This window comes from Chinchilla lanigera, unplaced genomic scaffold, assembly GCF_000276665.1.
Source record: "Chinchilla lanigera isolate Chin_1 unplaced genomic scaffold, ChiLan1.0 scaffold00003, whole genome shotgun sequence".
NCBI classification, from domain to species: domain Eukaryota; kingdom Metazoa; phylum Chordata; class Mammalia; order Rodentia; family Chinchillidae; genus Chinchilla; species Chinchilla lanigera.
In genome coordinates this window covers 44,962,202-44,980,912 of record NW_004955404.1, presented here as the reverse complement: position 1 = coordinate 44,980,912, position 18,711 = coordinate 44,962,202, and the positions used below count along the sequence as shown (strand labels likewise).

Sequence of the window (18,711 nt, the reverse complement as noted above, 5' to 3'; positions counted from 1 at the left end):
TGTAAAGTAAGTCATAGATAATACATAAAGGAACAGATATGGCTATTTTATAATAAATCTATTTACAAACAGGTGGAGGCTAGTTTGGCTGTAGGCCGGCGGTTTGATCTACATTGTAACTTCTTACATAAATAACAGGCTAAACTGATCACAAAATAGAAGAGATGTCTTTTGACCAGTTGTCATGGTTGATACATTGTGTCAACTTGGGGAGTCTAGAGGTTTGACTAAGTGACTCAGCAGGGAGCCAGGGTGCTTACTTTATATTCATCCTGAGCCTGTGCAAGAGGAGGGCAAGCAGAGGGTGTGGGTACAGAGGGCCACCCCCATGTCCCCAGGGCGGGTAGGCTGCATTAAAAAAAATTAAAAGAGGACTGGCTGCTGGTTCTTCAGAAAAACTCCAGTGTTTGCCTTCAGCTTGGTCATCTCCTGGCTTCTAGTGCGGACTGTTCAGCTTCCGCCTGGGACTCTTCAGCCTTCTGGTGTTGGCTCTCCGGCCTTCATCATAAATTCTTCAACATTCCATGGCAGACCCATCAGCCCCCTGATATGGACTTACGTAGACAATGCAGTGAGCTCCAGGCCTGGGGCTGGGCTCTTCAATCTCCAGCGTGCAGACACCCTCTGCATGCTTCCTCATCCAACTCTGTGGCCAAACTTATAATTTCTTATACATTTATATATATCTTGTGTTATATCTGTTTCTATAGTAAACTCTGACTGATACACCAGTTAAGCACTCATCAACTTTGGTAACTACTATGGTAATTAGGTCCTAGGAAATAAGGAATGTTTGCAGTCATGTTCTTGAACAATGTAATTCTATTACAAGCATGAGATTAAAATAAATGAAATGAACATAAGCAAATATTCCATACACAAGCTATCTGGCAAGACTATACTGGTTAATAAGAAATGGATTGTTTAATATCAAGTCCAAAATTTAGGGAAAACATTTTGGAGAATGCCAAAATTAAACTGAATCATACTGGAGTATTAAGCCTGTTAATAATTAGAGAAGAGGAATTTATGGGAAAAAAAACCACTAGAAACCAATTCATAGACGAAGGAATGATGGTGCCCGAGGTAAAAGAGAAGTTATAACCAGTGCAAAGCCACTGAGAACAAAAAGTAAGTTTTGGAATTCAAATTTTTTCAGACTGTAGACAGTGGAGGAAGGTATAACAGGTGTACATATGTTGTAAAACCGTAAAAGGCGCACCTGGGTCAGCAGTCCTCCAATTAAGCTTATTTCTGCAGCATGAATCACACTTCTTTGGGACCTTCTATCAGTTCAGATCAGGTTTGACATTAGACTCTGGACACGAAAGTCATTCAAAAACATATATTTTCAGAGCATTTTAGACTTCCAAATTATAAAAGGGGCTCTGTACATATTCCCACATTTAGCTGTCCTTAGGACAAAAATAATCTTTTATTTTTACAATTTTGTCTGACTTGTTGTTATCGTTTTTTGAATGGCAACAATAAGCATGAGGCTTTAGTAATGGTATAAAGTTCACCTCTTATTGAGCATGGTGGTACACTCCCGTCATTTCTGCACTCCGGAGCCTGAGGCAGGAAGATGGCTATGAGTTCAGGGTCAGCCTGGATATACGGTGAGATCAAGACCAGCCTAAAGTATAGCAAGATCCTGTCTTTAAAAAATCCTAAAATAGGCGTTAGGGATTTAGCTCAGTGGCACAGCGCCTGCCTGGCAAGCGCGAGGTCATGAGTTTGATTCCCAGTACTGGAAAACAAAACAAAACAAAACAAAAAACAGAAAAAAAAATCCTAAAATATTTACCACCTTTTCAATTTAAAAAACACAGTTATTTTTCTTTTTAAAAGTGAAGGACTAGACATCTCTGAAGGTGCCATCCAGATTCAAGTCTATCTTCCCATGGACTAAAATAACTAGAGGTCTCTGAAGGACCCTACAGCTTAAGGTGAATGCAAGAACAGAGATTTACTTGATGTTTACAGGTGTGCGCTAGATAACACAAGTGAGTTTCTCACATGGTGGGAAGATGCACAGTAAGGTCTGAAAACAAGAAAATACTTATTTCCTATCTTTAAGATTAAAAACAATAAAACTTCCCACTAAATACAAACAATTCCACTCAGGATTGCGAATCTGATGTGGAAGCATTCATCATGTCAACAATTTGGTGCTCTTGCCTGGTGTGAAGGCACATGCCTGCAGTCCCAACCATGGGGCCTCAGGTGAGAGGATGCTGTGAGTTTGAGACCAGCCTGGGCTACACAGTAAGAATCTCTCTCAAAAAATCAAAACCAACAAAACAAAGAAACAAAAACAATTCACCACACTGGAAAATGCACATAATGTAAAGAAATACTAACAACATGTATTCAATGTTATACACAATTAAGATGCTCGTGTGATTGAGCTCTTGATTATACTACAATAAATGTACCTGATATTATCAAAGTTATAGAATTCCCCATATTGTGATAAGGTCAAAATAATCTACTAGAGTGATTTTTGCACTAGAATATGAAAGGGTAAATCTATGCTTGATAAAATAAAAGTTATGGGTAAGTGACAATGTAAATATTTCTTTTGTAGAATTTGTAAAATGAATCTATACTTCACCATTAAGATTTAAATTATTTTATCACAACTAAAATTTATTTTCACCCCAACCAAAACTGAAATCTATTTTCTATTCAGTATATACTTAATGTAATCCAATGCTCCTAAGAAGGGCGATGAAAAAAACCATTTGGAAAATGAGCGATAAATTAATGGGTATGACTGTGAAACACAAGGTGTTTAACAGGGGCGAGCACAGCTAACAAGGGAGGGAGGGAGGGGGAGAAGAAGGGAAGACAGGAAAGGAGAGAGAATTGCTATCTCAAGATCTGCTGTGCTAAAGAAGTCTGAACCTTCTCTCCCAATTTCTCTTCTATGGGTTCTGATGGGAGGAGATAGGATGGGTACGAGTCTTGTGCAGCTACACAGGACGTGTTAATGGAGTTTTCCTAATTATAGCTCAGCCGTTAAAGTGAAAGAGAGTTCTGTGTATAAATGATAACCTATATAACTATATGTGTAAACATTCTACCAAGGCCCCTTGACACTTCACAGAATAGAATTTCAGTCTCTTAATGACATCAAAAGGAAAAGCCCGTCATATGGCAGAACTGGTGGACTGGGCGTAGGGTGTGTATGTCAGGCGCATGTTCTCAAGTAAAGGACACTGAGTATTTCTGTCTCTTTTCAAACCTAGGGGGCCCAGTTCTCTGGCTCCTTACTTCTGTTCAGTCAAATATCTAAAGTACTGGGGATGTTTCTAGCCCCTTCTGAAAGTGTTGAGTACTGGCAGCTCTGCTAAGCTGCTGAGAGCTGCTGAGGCCGTTGAAGAACCCTTCCTCCCAGAGGGCAGTGGTGTTGCTGATGTCAGGCTCATAGTTCTTGGTGTTGAAATAAACAAATCTTTTAACAATCAGAAGAATCAAAATGGAACTTGAGCTAGAGTAGGAAAGCATTCCTATTTTTGGCAACCTAGTCAAACTTGCAAACACAAAGGAAGATACCACTTGGCACAAAAGCACTGTTTGTATTGCAAAAGGAACAGTGAATGGTTGTTTCTTTCACCTAACTTTTCCATGGATGAAAATTCTCAGACTTCTTCTGTAGAAATAGTAGTGTGCATTACCAGTTACTAATAATTGTTTTGGCTCCATTTTTTTCTGCAAAATGGTTAAATCATCAGTGGTAGAGAAGTAATAACACAGTGGTTAAAAGGATGATCTTTAGACATAAAACTTGAATACTGCTTTATTCCTTGCTAAGTCCATGACCATGTGCAAGTGCAGTCGCAGTTTGTTATAAATATTACATATAATATTGAACATATGTAGAGACTGACAAATAATAAACGTATTAGTGGTTATTATTACTATTCTATAAAAGCAAAAACAAAAGAGAAATACACACAAGCCAATGCAACTTAATTTGTTCTACGCTTTTACATAGAGAATGTATTAAAATCGCTGACTTATTTATATGCATCAATTGCCAACAACACTAGAAAATTGAAAGCACCACTGCTCAAAACTAGAATATGTGTAATTATGGAAAATAATCTAAGCTTTATGATATCTGCAGAGGACAGGGTAATTGTCAAAGCTTTTATGAAAGCAAGTACACACATTAATTGCCTATCTGTTGAGATTGGCAGAGCCATTCCTAAGTAGTATTTATATAATATGCATTTCCTCTAAAATGGATGCCTAATTGCTTAGTTATTCCAAATTGCAGAATGCAAAACAAAGGAGCTGTTTTGGCCATGTGGGTAAACAAGGGATTTCTAAAAGCTAATTATCTCTTTATTTAATAGACTGAAGTTGCACCAAATGAGACATTTAAGTCTAATAAATAATAGACAAATTGTAAGCTAAAGACTAAAATATAGGAGCTGCTCATATACTTTTTATTGCTCCATTAAATAAGCTCTTATTTACTTCCTCCACAAAACATAATTACACAACACTGAGTCCATTTGAAGGCCATTCTGATGTGCTATTTGAAAATTATATGAATCAACTTACATACTCAGGAAGTCTTAAGGCATAATATTTGAATTCTATTATCAAATGCCCTACTTGCTTCCATGATTAAGAAACCAAAATGGAGTTTGGGAACAGTTGTACATAATCACATAAAATCACTACTCCCATGTCTTTCTTAGAAAAGATTACAATTAAGGAGAGTTACATGTTTCAAATAGATAACTGTATTACTGGTGTAATACTACTATCCAGCCTTACTAGTTTCTCCGTCAGATGTTTAATATTTTAGCTATTTTCTAAATTAAAGTTATTCAGGTTTAAACATCAACTTTAGAAAATGTATGGAAAATTTACAAAGTGAATAAAGACATTAAGAGAATATAATTTGCTTATTAAATGTAATACCAAATAATTCAACAGAAACAATCAGAACCATATATGTGAATATTTAAGGGAGTTCCAGGCTCATCATTCTTAATGAAACCAAAAATAAGAAAAGTGACCTTTGAATAGGGTAACATAAGATTCTGTGCTTTTTTAGTTCTGCTGCTCAAAAGATTCCTAATACTTCATTTTTCTTCTTGGGGAAATTTGGCTCGCTATTTTATCTTTATTTTCATTCTATTAACAAAAACCACATTGTGAAATGATGGTGGTAATAAATAATAGTAGATTTGGAAATAGTTGCCTATTCTCTTACCAGGGGCCAACAATGATTTATGACAGGTACGAAAGAACAGGGATTTAATTTACTCTACTACCTCCAGTAGTAATACAAGAATTTGTAAATCTGTAAAAAAAAAAAAACACTCAGTTCTTATTTGCATGGTAGAAATATAAAGTCATGAAAATATATGGAAGGAAGCTCCCTGTGGGTTAACGGTAGACTTGTGTGCAGATTTTTATCTTCCTCTGTCTCTCAGGGATGTGTGGCCTACATACAAAAATAAGAAAAAAAGTTCTTGGTGCAGGGATGTAACAAATACTTATGTAAATTCAAAAATTTACCCTTCCACATTTTTTTTATGCTGGGAAAGCTAGGAAAAAGATTTCCACAAATATTTGAGGAGTAATATATTCTGCACTAATATGTAACACCTGCGAAGAAAATTTATATAAAGATTTATTAAGTGATTCTCACAATAAGATGTTTAAAAAGTACTAACACAGACAGCATGGGATATATACGTGAGACTATTTAGTCTAGAAAAATGGTTATAAATCCTGTCAATTTCTGAGGATTTTTATTAACCAATATTTTAAATAAGGAAGTGTGCTATATATTAATATCCTCTTTGTTGGCTAATATCAAACTTTGTCCCTATCACTACCTTGCTAGTCTCTACCTCATTATCCTATGTTGTTATACTGCATATAAATTATCTGCAATTGTCTTATATATTTGCTTGCCTGACTGACTCATTACCATTTTAATCTTCAATTCAGCAGAGACCATATTTATTCTTATTTATCACTATAATCCTAGCATAGGCAAAGAGGGAAACAAAAAACCCTGTTGATGAATAAAAGAAACAGGGTCTGGGGATAATATAGCTCAGTGGCATAAGTACCTGCCTGGCAAGTGCAAGGTCCTGAGTTCCACTCCTAGTATCAAAAAAACCAAACAATAAAAAGTGTCCTAGGTATTAAATTTGTTGGCTACACTAATAAAATAACATTGAAAAATCATAAAACACATTTTTATCATACATTGTCAGCAAGGGACCGCATCAACTGGGGTGCAGAAAGGGGCCCAATCCCTTAGAGCTCCTGGAGTGACTACAGCCCTAAGGCAGACACCACACCATTGACTGATCCTGCCCACGAGGAGGACTGGGCATCTACCTACAAACAAAGTGGCACAGGGATGAAATAGGACCTAGCCGAGACTCACTATTCCTCTGCTCTATCTGGCAGGCTCCAATACAGCAGGCCCTGAAAGAAAGCACTCATCCACACACACAAGACATTTTTTGGACTCATTTCTCTTTTTCTTGTTCTTTTCTTCCTTTAATAATTTAGGGTTGTTTAACCTTTCTTTTGTTCTTTATTCTTAGCTTTCTTTTCTTTTTCCCAACTGTTTGTTACTTCTACTAATTCTGTTAACCTGCATTTATTCTTTAATTGGATGTTTTTTCAGTTTTTGTCTTTTATTAGTACAGTTTTTTTTATCAGTTTTTATTTTTCATTCGTACGTTGTTGGCATTACACAGAGGTTTCATTCCTTGTGTGGAGTCCGTACACGGACAGCACCTCTTCATTTTTCATGCCTTTCCCTCGCCCTCTTACAGCTCCCTCACGTCTTATCCCCTTCCCATGGGACAAAGACCTCCCCACTTCCTCCATCTGTCATGTATTTTATTCTTTGTTTCTATTTTGGGTTTCTCATATAGAAGATGCTTAAGCTGTGTGTCTGATTTATTTCACTTAACATTATGGTCTCAAGATGGGTCCATTTTCCTACAAATGACTCAAATTTATCTTTCTGTATGGCAGAGAAGCACTCTCACTTTTCTCTCCTCCTCATCTTCCTTTTGTTTTTCAAATTTTACTCTATTTTCCCTTTCCCACCCCTCTATCATCATCATCATATCATCATCATCATCATCATCTCATCACCATGATCATCATCACCAGGCTTTACTTTTACATATTTTGTTGACTCTATGCTCTTACTGCTGAATTCTTTTCTGTTACTAGTGGTGGTATAGTTGCTGCATTCAGTAGATATTTACTATATGTCAATATTTGGTTTGTATGTGTGTCAATATTATCCTATCCTTGCAGACCACTTTTCTATTGTTATGGGTGATATAGTGGTAACTTTTTTTGGTTCTCATAGTATATCAATATTCTCTTTGTCTTTGACTCTATTACTATTGTTGATTTATTTGCTATTGCCCACAGTGGCATAACTGTTGCTATGAACAATTTTTTACTAAATGCCAATATCTAGCTTGTCTTAGCGTCATTGGCATTACTGTGGCTCACTTTCTCCTCCGTGTGGTGCTGTATATCAAACCCCAGAGGAAGGTGGGACACTAAGAGGACGCTCAAATATCATGCTGAGTAGGTTGAAGAGGGAGCAAATGCCAAAACATAACCAAACTCAAAGAACATATGACAGACACATTCTAACCAAGACATTTTCACAGTAATGATGGAGTATTTCTAACCTAACTAATCTTTATCCGGAAGAATGCAAACAATAAAAATATGACAAAGCAAGGTAAGAAGACATGTCTCCAAACCTCTAACTCCTAAAAGCTAATCTTGAGGATACTGAAGTGGAGGAAAGTACAAGCAAAGAACTCAAAAACGAAGTAGTGAAAAGGTTGGACCAATTCTAAAGGAAACAAATTCATACAATACTTAGCTCAAAGTAGATTTTATTAAACAGGTAATTTTATTAATAAAATGTTTGAAAAGCTTGAAGAAACAATAAGCTAAGACAATAAAAGATATGAATGGCTAGTTTAGTGAAAGAATTAGAAATTGTGAAAGGAAAGCAAGTACAAATAAGATAGGAAAAATTCAATAGAAACTATGGATACTACAGTAGATTTGAACAAGATGAGGACAGAGTATCAGAAATTGAAGCCAAGGTAGATGTAGCAGGTCATAAGCTCAATGTTACCCTACAAGTGACAATACAACATGCAAACTAGATTTAAGAGCTGCTAGGTGACTCAAAATCAATAGGAAAATTTTAGGAATAAAAGAACTGCAAGACAAGTTAAATGATTTAAAAATTTATTCCCTGAAATCACAGAAGAAAATGCTCCAAATTTAGGGAAAGAATTCAATATTCAAGTACAAGGAGTGTATAGAATACTAAATATCCATGCCCCAAGAAGAACTTCGCAACATATCATAGTCCAAATTTAGAAATTCAACAAAAGAAGATACCAGAAACTATTAGAGAAAACCAGCAAGTTACTTAGAAAGGTAAGCCTATCAGAATTACAGTAGATTTCTATACCCAAACCTTAAAGGCCAAGAGACCTCAGAGCAAAGTTTGTGAAAACCTAAAAGCAAACAGTTATCAGCTCAGATTTCTATATCCTGCAAAAGCCTTCAAAATTGATGGAAATGACTTCCCATGACAAAGAAATCCTAAAAAAATACACAACCATTACCCACACTGCAGAAAGTACTCAAAGAATCCTACACAGTGAGAAGGAAACAACCTTAGGCACATTCAGCCATCTGATATTTGCCAAAGATGCCAAAAAATATATAGTGGAGAAAAAATAGCCTCTTTAACAAATGGTACGGGGAAATCTGGCTGTCCACAGGCAGAAGATTCTACCTAGACTTGTGTTTCTCACCCTGTGCTAAATAAAATCAGAGTGGCTCAAATAGCTAGATATTAAAACAGAAACAACCTGCTGGAAGATAAAAACCCATAAAACCTTTCCTTTTTTACAATAAGCAAAGACTTTCTAACCAGTACCAACAATGGGTGTATACAAAATTCAAAATCTTCTGCACAACAAAAAGAAAAACCAACAGAGTGAAGAGAAAACCTACAGAAGGGAAGAAAATTGACCTGTTATTTCTCAGACAGAGGACTAATATTTAGAATATATAAAGAATGCAAAAATATTAAAATCCCCAAATAAAAGACTTAATCAAAAAATAGACAAGAGAAATGAGTAGACTTCTCTAAGAAAGAAATACAAATGAGTACATGAAAAAATGTTCTGCATATCTGGCCATTTGAAAAATGCAAATCAAAACAACACTTTGATTCCATCTTACTCCAGAAAGAATGGTGATTATCTGAAAGAACAAATGCTGGTGAGGCAGGGAGTGAAGAGGGGGCTTTATGTTGTTGATGGATTCACGTAAACTAGTAAAACCACTACAGAAGTCAGCAGAGAGACACCTCAAAAAACTAAAAATAGAAATTTCAGTTGGGCCATCTATTCCCCTTCTGGTTATCTTCACAATAGAGTTGAAGACATCTTAATACAGGAACACTTCTATGCCCATGTTTATCTTGGCATAACTCAGACCAGCTAAACCTTGAAAATGGCCTATACATTCATTCATAGATGAATGGATAAAGAAACTGTCACGTATACATAATGGAGCCATACTCAGCCATAAAGAAAGACACATTTGAGACATTTGAAGTAAAATGAATGCACCCTGAAACTATAACGCTTAGTGAAATACATCAGAAACAAAAGGTGAAATATCACATGGTTTCTCTTATATGAAAAACTCAAAGTTTAAATAATTTAAAGAGCAAAATAAAAGACAGATGCTAGGAAACAGAGAGGGATGCCTTTTGCAGATGAGAAGGAGAGCAGGGATGAAGGGCAAGTTTAAAGGATAATGATGCGATATGTACATGCACCATCCCCCTGAATAAATGCAGCACAAACATGAACAAAATTGGAAAAATAAACTTAGTTACTCCTAATTAGTGGATTTTCAAAAGAAATAAAACTTAATGAATTAAAATATTAAGATTCAATTAGAAGGTTCACTAAAATTTTTATGTACCATCAAGATTCAATTTTCCAAACAAAGAAAAGTTGAAAGGCTTTGTGTGATAGGCCCCCAGCAAAAACCTGCAAACAGAACCATTCTGCCATCTGGTAACTCATTTAGATGACTCAGCTAATACTAAATACGCAAATGTTCTAATAACAGCGTGTTCCATAAATTCGACAGCAATATATTCATTTAAAATTACTCCAGAAGCGTATTTTTAAAATCAATACTAAACCTTCCTAATCTCCTTTTTCATTAACAGTTTAGCACATTTCTGAGAACATTTGCCAAATTTCTAATATAAACAAGAAATGGTGCTAGAATGATTTTTTTCATAGAACAAAGAAATGTAATACATTAAGGTATCTGGTTTGTTTTATTAGATATTAAATATACCTGAAAACGTGAAAATACAGAAGGCAGACTAGGTTTCTTTGTCTATCCCTACGGAAAACCTTAGGCCAATTTGCAGCTCTGAATGCTAAAGTATGGTGACTTATCAGGAAAACTGAAGGATTTTAATTAAAGCCTTGTGTAGTCCTCAGTGGCTTAGAGGTAGAAGAGATAGAATTTTCAAGGGTTGACAATTTTCAGGGGTTTACTTAATTCTTTTGCATCTAAATTAGTGGTATCCATGGAATATTAGTGGTATCTATGGAATATTCCATTGAAGAAACTAGATTAAATGTTCTATCAAATTCCCCAGAGTCAGTTTCGTCTGGTTGTTAATTTATGAACTGCTGTATATTATTAACAGATTGGTTATCAAAGTAATCCTGAAAGAAATGGGGATATAGTGGAATGAGATGAGTGCACCAGAGGACCAAACTCCCCACCACTGCTATCTCAAAGACAGAACTTGTTAAGAAACTAAAAGGAGAAAAGCCCATGGAACAACTGCTCTCTGATTTAAATACAGGAACAAGTGATCATACTTTCTTCTTTCACCACGTGCACTAAAGTGATAATAAGGTAACCAGTATACATCTTAAGCATTCATAACACAAACAGCAAAATCCACAGCACTCACCAGTCTTCATTTCTAGTAATCGCTTCTTCTTTTGCTGGCGTTCAAGTCTTTCTTTTTCTGCTAATTCTTTAGCTATTCTGGCACGTTTTTCTTTTTCCTCTACTTCTCTTTTTTTGATGTTCTCCTTTACTGCTTGCTATTACAAATGAATTTTGAAAAATGATCAATGTTAACCAGTGATTCCAGAAGGACATGGAAAATTATCAGTCAGCTACCTTTCTGAAAATGGTTAGTTCTGATCTTAGTAAGTCTTTTCCAAGAGAAGTATATAAAACCTAGTAAATATATTATATATCTATAAACACACTGTTAGATTTAAAACATTAACCAAATTGTAAAGGGAGACAGAAACTGAAAAAAGCATTTAATTCACAAATCAAATCTGCTTACCAACATATACTGAGTAGAGCATTTTATAACTGCATTAGAGTTTCCCATACCTCCTGTTATTTCAGTAACTGAATATAAGTAAAATAGTCAAAGAAATTATAGACAAAAGCTGAAATCTTATGTTTACATTCTGGTCAATAACATCAATTTTTCCATATAGAAGAAAGTGTCATAAAGATAATGTATATTTGGCATTTTAAAGCCAGCACCTATGACTGGTGATCAAACCCAATAATAAACTGTTAATAAAGAGCTCAATAGACATGTGATTAATTTAGTAATTCTAAACTTATACAAATCAAGAAATGCCTCTCATGTGGAAGTAGTCAGAATTAGCAGATATACAGATACATCATATTACAACTGAGGGGTTGTATTTTATTTAAGTGCCAATAAAACCAGACAGGTTATCACATTAGTTTATCACCAATGGCATTAAAAATGTGTAGTTAACATGTAACTAAGTAAGAGGCTGGTTATTTTGTGCAGGACACATTAATTTCTTCTTTACTTTAGTATTCTCTTTTTACTCCAGAGGGAGTCCACATTCCTCATTGGAAAACACATAATAAAATGTAATATGATAGGCCAAAACAATGAAAGTATAAGGAAAAAAGAAGGAACATAAAGCATATAGGAGATGGAATATTAACCTATGTTATTGTTATGGATGATACATTGTGTCAACTGGAGGAGTCCAGAAGTTCAACTAAGTGACTCAGCAGTTCCATACCCTGGGGTGAAAAGGACATGCCCTTCCTGCTCTAGGATATTGTTCATTGTATCAACTTGAGAAGTTTAGAAGCTTAACTGTGTGACTCAGCAGGGAGTCAGGGTCCTTACTTTGTATTCTCCTAAGCCTGTGCAAGAGGAGGGCACCTTGATGTTGGGATCGGAGCACAGCTGATATACAATATAAGGAGGGTAAAGAGGCTTGCCCCGCCCTTTGTGCTCTTGCTGCTTTTGCTGTCTTGTGCCACCTTTGAAGTATTACCTCTGTGCCCTGCCACCCTGCCTTGGAGCGAGCTGATTACAGACTGAAACCTCCATGAACTGTAAGCTAAATAAACCTTTCCTTCCTTAATTCTGGGTGTCAGGTACTTTGTCTCAGCAAGGAGAGAAAAGTAACTAAGACAGTTATCTATCCATTCAATACATATACTGAGAGAAAATATAGTAGTGTTTAAGAGAGACAGACCAATATGTGGGATGCATCAGGAGGGAGGGAGGTGATAAACAAAATTTGGCATATTATCTTCAGAACCGGATCTGACAGACTGCCCAGGAGGTTACTTTACTTTAGGTGGTCAGATAAGGCTTTATTCTATGATTTGATTCCATCTTAATTTAAATGCTAAGGTGATAGGCAGGGGGTGATCAGGGGACAACAAACCAGACACAGGGAAGGGGTAACATAAAGAAATAGAAAGGGTAGTATACAGGTATGAGTCAGGTAGGTAAGCTCAGGCCTGATGATTTAGTATCTTTTGGACAAGACATGAAGAATGGATCTTGTTTTAAGGGTACTGGAGAGCATTTGGAGATTTTCAACTAGCAAAGTATATGACGAAACATCCAGCATACAAGCACGAATCAAGCACCTAGGCTGCAAACTTGTCTTTTCAAAATTGTTACCTGGCCCTCTTCACAGTGCCCTGTGGGCATGAGGACTCAGGAACCTAAAAAGATCTTTTTACTCTGGCTAGTGGCATTGCTATAAACAATAAACTGTTGTTTGTCTCTGACCCCACAGATTCGTATCTTCAGCCAACATCCATGAAACTGTGCACGGCAGCCTAACCTGTTAGCTTGTCAGGAGGTAAATGCTGAAACTCTTCATAGTTCTTCACTCTATTAACTTGTTAAGCTATGAAACACTCACTGCAATGTTTGAAACTTTCAAAACAATCATTTTGAAACCCAAACCATATTCTGCAGTGTCCATTCCAGCACCTAAGGATATGTTCACCATAATGAAACAGTAATTAAGGTGCTAAGCTGCAAAACTTGAAAGCTATCTGTACTCAGGGTTTTCCCACCATGTTGATTCATATTATGGTCATATATGTTAAGGGCCAGCTGTGAGATAGGAGCTGCTATAAAAATCAGTCTGAGCCAGGAAGGTAGGAGAAGGCATCATAAGAGCAGAACATAAACATGAGTTCAAACACAGATATGTAAGTGTCAGTGTAAAGAGGGGAATGTGATGGACAAAACAATAACTAAATATTCTGAAACCAAAATTTATGTCTTGCTTGTGAGAAAGGAATAAAAAGAACTCGAAATGAATAAATAATCTACCACATAGATTATTTATGAGTCATTAATTTTCTGGGGTAAATTTTTCACATTAATGAATGGATACATTTCAGTGTGAACATTTAATAGACCACTTATTACCAGATAAAATTGCCACACCCTTTTAGAATCCACTGAGTAATGGAAATGCAAAATTACTTTCCAAGATCTATAAAAATAATGTTTATGTTTAGAAATAAGGTCTGAAGTAGTTCTTAAAGCTATTTTGTTTTAGGGGATATGTACTATTGATTTTCACTTAAAAGTCTACCTTATTTAAAACTTATCTTATTCTGACATTTTAACTATTAGGAGAGGAATTTATCTGAAAAAATGCTCATAGACAGCATAGAAATAGACATTGAGTTTGTAACTAATATCCCAGTTCAAACAGTTGTAATTTGAGATTTTCTTTGATGTCAAATGTTAAGGAAAAAATATTCTCAACTGAAAAGCTGAATAAAAGAAAATATTTTAAATATATTTGCTTTTTATTTATTTCAGTCCTAAATTCAAAGCCAGGAAGGAAGTTAAGGGTGAACTAGATATAAGGATAGTTGGCTATAAGACACTGAGTTTTATAGAAATGATCTTATACCAGGTTTTTTTTATTCAGACAACTGGCAAATACACTGTGCTACCACTTACTACTTTCAGCTCTATATTGTCAAAAGTTATTCTCTCAGGAGTCTTTCCCAGATACAGCCTAGTGTGTGTCCTCCTCCAAAAGATCTGCCTGCTTAACAGTGCACTTCATGGACCACAGATAGTTTCAAAACTATACTGCATTTTGACCGCACATTTAAAAGACATAATCAATAACCTGTGAGGGGCTGGGGATTTAGCTCAGCGGCAAAAAGCGCCTGCCTGGCAAGCGCAAGGTCGTGAGTTCGGTTCCCGGTACCGGAGAAAAACCAAAAAAAATAAAAAATAAAAAAATAACCTGTGTTTCTAAGGTTCAAAGACTCTTTATGGTAACAGCGGGTTATAAAATATCGACATAACAATGTATAGGAAAACAAATATATTTATACATAATACAGATATGCTAATGAATATGTGTGTATATTCTAGAACAAAGAGTTGACAATAATTTCCCTATAATTTTTTACATAACTGATGTAATAAGAACTTTGCTACAACCAATTTAAAAATATACTACAGGATTTTGTAACATTTTGTTTTCAGAGAAACCAAAATGGCCCAAAGGCACTAAATTTAAAAAAATGTTTGCACATGTGTCTGTAAAATTTGTAACGTTCTAAAACTTGTGGCTATTGTTATCTTAAATATCTTGAATTTCAGGAAAATTCCATATCTTTTAACTCCTGACTTGCTCTTTTCACTCAATATTTAAGACTGATCCATCTTTTTTGTATACATTGTACTTCATTTTCACTGCCTATATTAAACTGTGTTATTTACTCCATCAGTGGGATTAGGTTGCTTATAATTTTTGGCTATGATGAGCAATGCAGATAGAAACATTTCTATAAATGTCTCCTATTGTACATATGAAGTACTCTTTAATGGTAGTTCTGATTACTTGGTTTTTAAATCAGTTAGAAATTGACAGCCACTCCTCAAGTGAATAAGAATAAAAAGCTTTTTAGTGCAACACAAAAAGGAGAATAAGTATTTTCTGTTGTAAAAATACATAGACATAAGAGTGCTAGATCACACTAAAACATTTTATAATGTGGACTTTGGTCAAAATAGCTTGACAGCCACTCCTCACTAAGACAGGAGTGGAGATGATGAATAACAAGAGGTATGTCTTCAATCTTACCAGGTGGTAGTAAATTGTTTCCAAATTGGTTGTGCCAGTGCACACTCCTATATCCCACACACTCACCAAAACTGTCATTAATTTCTTTCCATTCTGCCTGCATATATGGTATCCCATCATGCTTTTAATTTTCTATGTTATTAATCAGTTCAGACATTTTCCCACATGTTCGTAAAATATTTGCATTTGCAATTCATATAATTTTACCTGCTTTCCAATTAGGTTGTCTCTATCTTAATGTTTTGTGATTCTCTAAATAGTCTGGATACCAATGAATGTTATAATATTAAGCTCCATTTTCACCTCTTAGGATAAACGCAAATTGGACAGGAGCAATTCATCTTTTTGAACATTTGATCATAGTATTTTTTTTTTCATTTCAATCCTATGGAATCATTTCATTAAAATTCAGTAAAACTCATCTATGAAACTTTGTGGGCCAAGCATTTAATTTAGAAGATTCAAAAGAAGTCATTAAAAATTAGTTGTAGAACTACTCAAGCTTTTTATTTCTTTTAAAGTAATTCTAGAAAGTTACTTTCTTCCATGAACTTATCCAGTTCATCAGAATTTCCTCATTCTGGGCTACAAATTTTTATAGCATGTTCTTCTATCTACTGCATATTTAGTTGTGTTTCCTTTTACATTCTTATTAAATCTTTTTCCTGATTAATCTTTTCACAAATTGATCTAACTCACTTTGGCTTTTAAAATTCTATACTATTTTTCTCCATCATTCATTCTTTAATTTTTTACCTATTTCCCTCAAGTCAAACAGCATCTTTTAAAAAAAATTTCTGAACCCAGGTGTTTACCTTCTTAATTTTAGTCTTTTTTTTTTTTTTAAAAAAAAGCACTTTGGGTATAAATGTCTTTCACCACTTCTGCTGCACACCAGAAATTCTGATGAGGACTATTTCCAGTATTGTCCAGTCCCATTTTTTTTTTACAATTTCATTCTTGGGACAGGTAATTATGTGTTTTTAAACTTTTCAAAATACAGCTTTAAATATTTCGTCCCCTTCAGTTTTATTTCTAGTTTCATGTTACTGTGGTTGATGAATGAAGCTGACATTTAGAAATTTATTGAAATGTCTTTCATGGCCTCATGTACATAATCAATTTGATAACAGTTCCACTTGGGCTGGATAAAAATGTACAATCTTTAATTAGAGTTTAGTTCCAAAATAAGTGTGCTAATTAAATTAAAGTTCCCCACATCTTTAATAGTTTCTGCTGTACTTACAAATGAATTAAAGAACATGCCAAACATAATGCTAAATCTGTAAACTTAACCATATTATAGTTCAGTCCCTTTCACATTGTCATTTGGGGGCCATGTTAGTATACACTTTGGAGCAGTGAATTTTTCCTCGTTCAGGGGAATTAAACTTTCACCATCAGGAAGTAATCTCTGGCTGTGAGTCTACCGTACTCTCATTAACATATTTCCCTCTTTCTTTTCTTGAATAGTTCCCTTATATTACATTATTATTTCAAACCGTTCAATGGCTTATGCTACAGGCAGGTTTCTTTTAGACTCCATGAGGCATCCTAGTGCTTGGGAGGCTGAGACCAGAGGACTGCTGTGAGTTGGGGTACCTGGTGAATTCAAGTCCAGCAACTTTGTAGCTCATCTCAATTCTATACACCTGCATTAAGCATAAGCAGGGAGTCAATTTTCATAGTTCCTGTGAGAATATAAACTCATTCTATTCACAGATACTGGAGTATAAGGGCTCACTAAGTTGACAGCAAGTTAAGTGGATGCATCCAATGTGGCAAGAAAGGTACAGAAGTAAATTAAATGTAGAAGGCATCATTTAGTGCTCAGCTTCAAATCTAGCTACTATACTTCTAAGGACTTCATTTACATCTATATGTATTATATTTTCAAAACTTCCAAATCTGATATGTGCTGTGAGACGATTCTAGTAAAGAGATTTAGTTTCCTGTGTTTTCTCCCCAAACTACTGCTCTCACTTGAAATTAGACATTTCTTTTTTAAAAATCAGGCCCCCAAACCTCAAAGACTTAATCCAAAAATGGGTATCTGAGGTAAATACACACTTCTCAGATAAATACTAATGGCAAGTAAATACATGAAAAAAATGTTCAACATCATTGGTCATTCAAGAAATGCAAATTAAAACAACACTGAGACTCCATTTCACCCCAGAAAGAATGGCTATCATCAAGAAATCAACCCATAACAAATGCTGCAGGGCGTGTGGGGAAAAAGGAACCTTTCTCCACTGTTGGTGGGAGTGCAGACTGGTGCAACCACTGTGGAAATCAGTGTGGAGGTGCCTCACAAAAGTAGGATTAGAGGTCCCACTTAACCCCGCTATTCCCCCCCTTCTGGGTATTTTCCCAGAAGAATTAAAAACATCATACCACAGCGATATATAGCAGCACAATTTGTCATAGATAGATCTTGGAAACAATCCAAACGCCCATCAGTTGAGGAATAGATAGAAAAAGATGTGGTATTTTTAGACAATGCAGTATTATTCAGCTATAAAAAAAGATAAACTCGAGGCTTTTATAGATAAATGGATGCAAACAGAGACCATACTCGTAAGTGAAATAAATCAGACCCACATGTATAAACATCATATTGTCTCCCTAGTGTAAGAACATGAAAGAGTAAGTGGAACCCAAAACATACAATAGATATTAAGAAAGGGAAAGAAATTGCTCAAAAGAAGAAAAACTGGGATGAGGGAAAGGAGAAAAAGAAAGAAGAAAAAAATATATATGTATACAGAAGGATGGCTGAGATAACTGTACTGCTGATCTCTCATGTTTTATTAAAAGGAACAGTTAATGCTTTATTTTTTTTTTTACCAGTTTTGCATGGTTATATCTGGTAATCTGAACAACTAATTTGAACACAACAATATGCAATATAACAACCATTGCTGAATTTCTATCATCTTGTTTGATGAAACTCTGTACCATTCATAAATTTTTTGTTTTTGTTTTTTATTCTCTTTGATGGTTTGATCAATCTTACATTCTTATATCTGGTAATCTGACCAACTTCAGTGAAGATAAAAATATGTAATATAAGAACCACTGTTAATACCTATCATTTTGTTCTGAAACCTGGTATCATTCATACTGTTTTCGCTTTTTTTTTTTTTTTTTTTTT

At 35.1% G+C, this 18,711-nt stretch overlaps 1 protein-coding gene across 1 annotated transcript in view; it reads right to left on the bottom strand.

Annotated features, from left to right (window-relative positions):
- Diaph3 (diaphanous-related formin 3) overlaps nucleotides 1-18,711 on the bottom strand; it is a 453,636-nt gene that overhangs the window by 126,031 nt on the left and 308,894 nt on the right. The window contains 1 exon segment of the mRNA XM_005374208.2: nucleotides 11,078-11,213. Coding sequence (XP_005374265.1) covers nucleotides 11,078-11,213 — 136 coding nt within the window.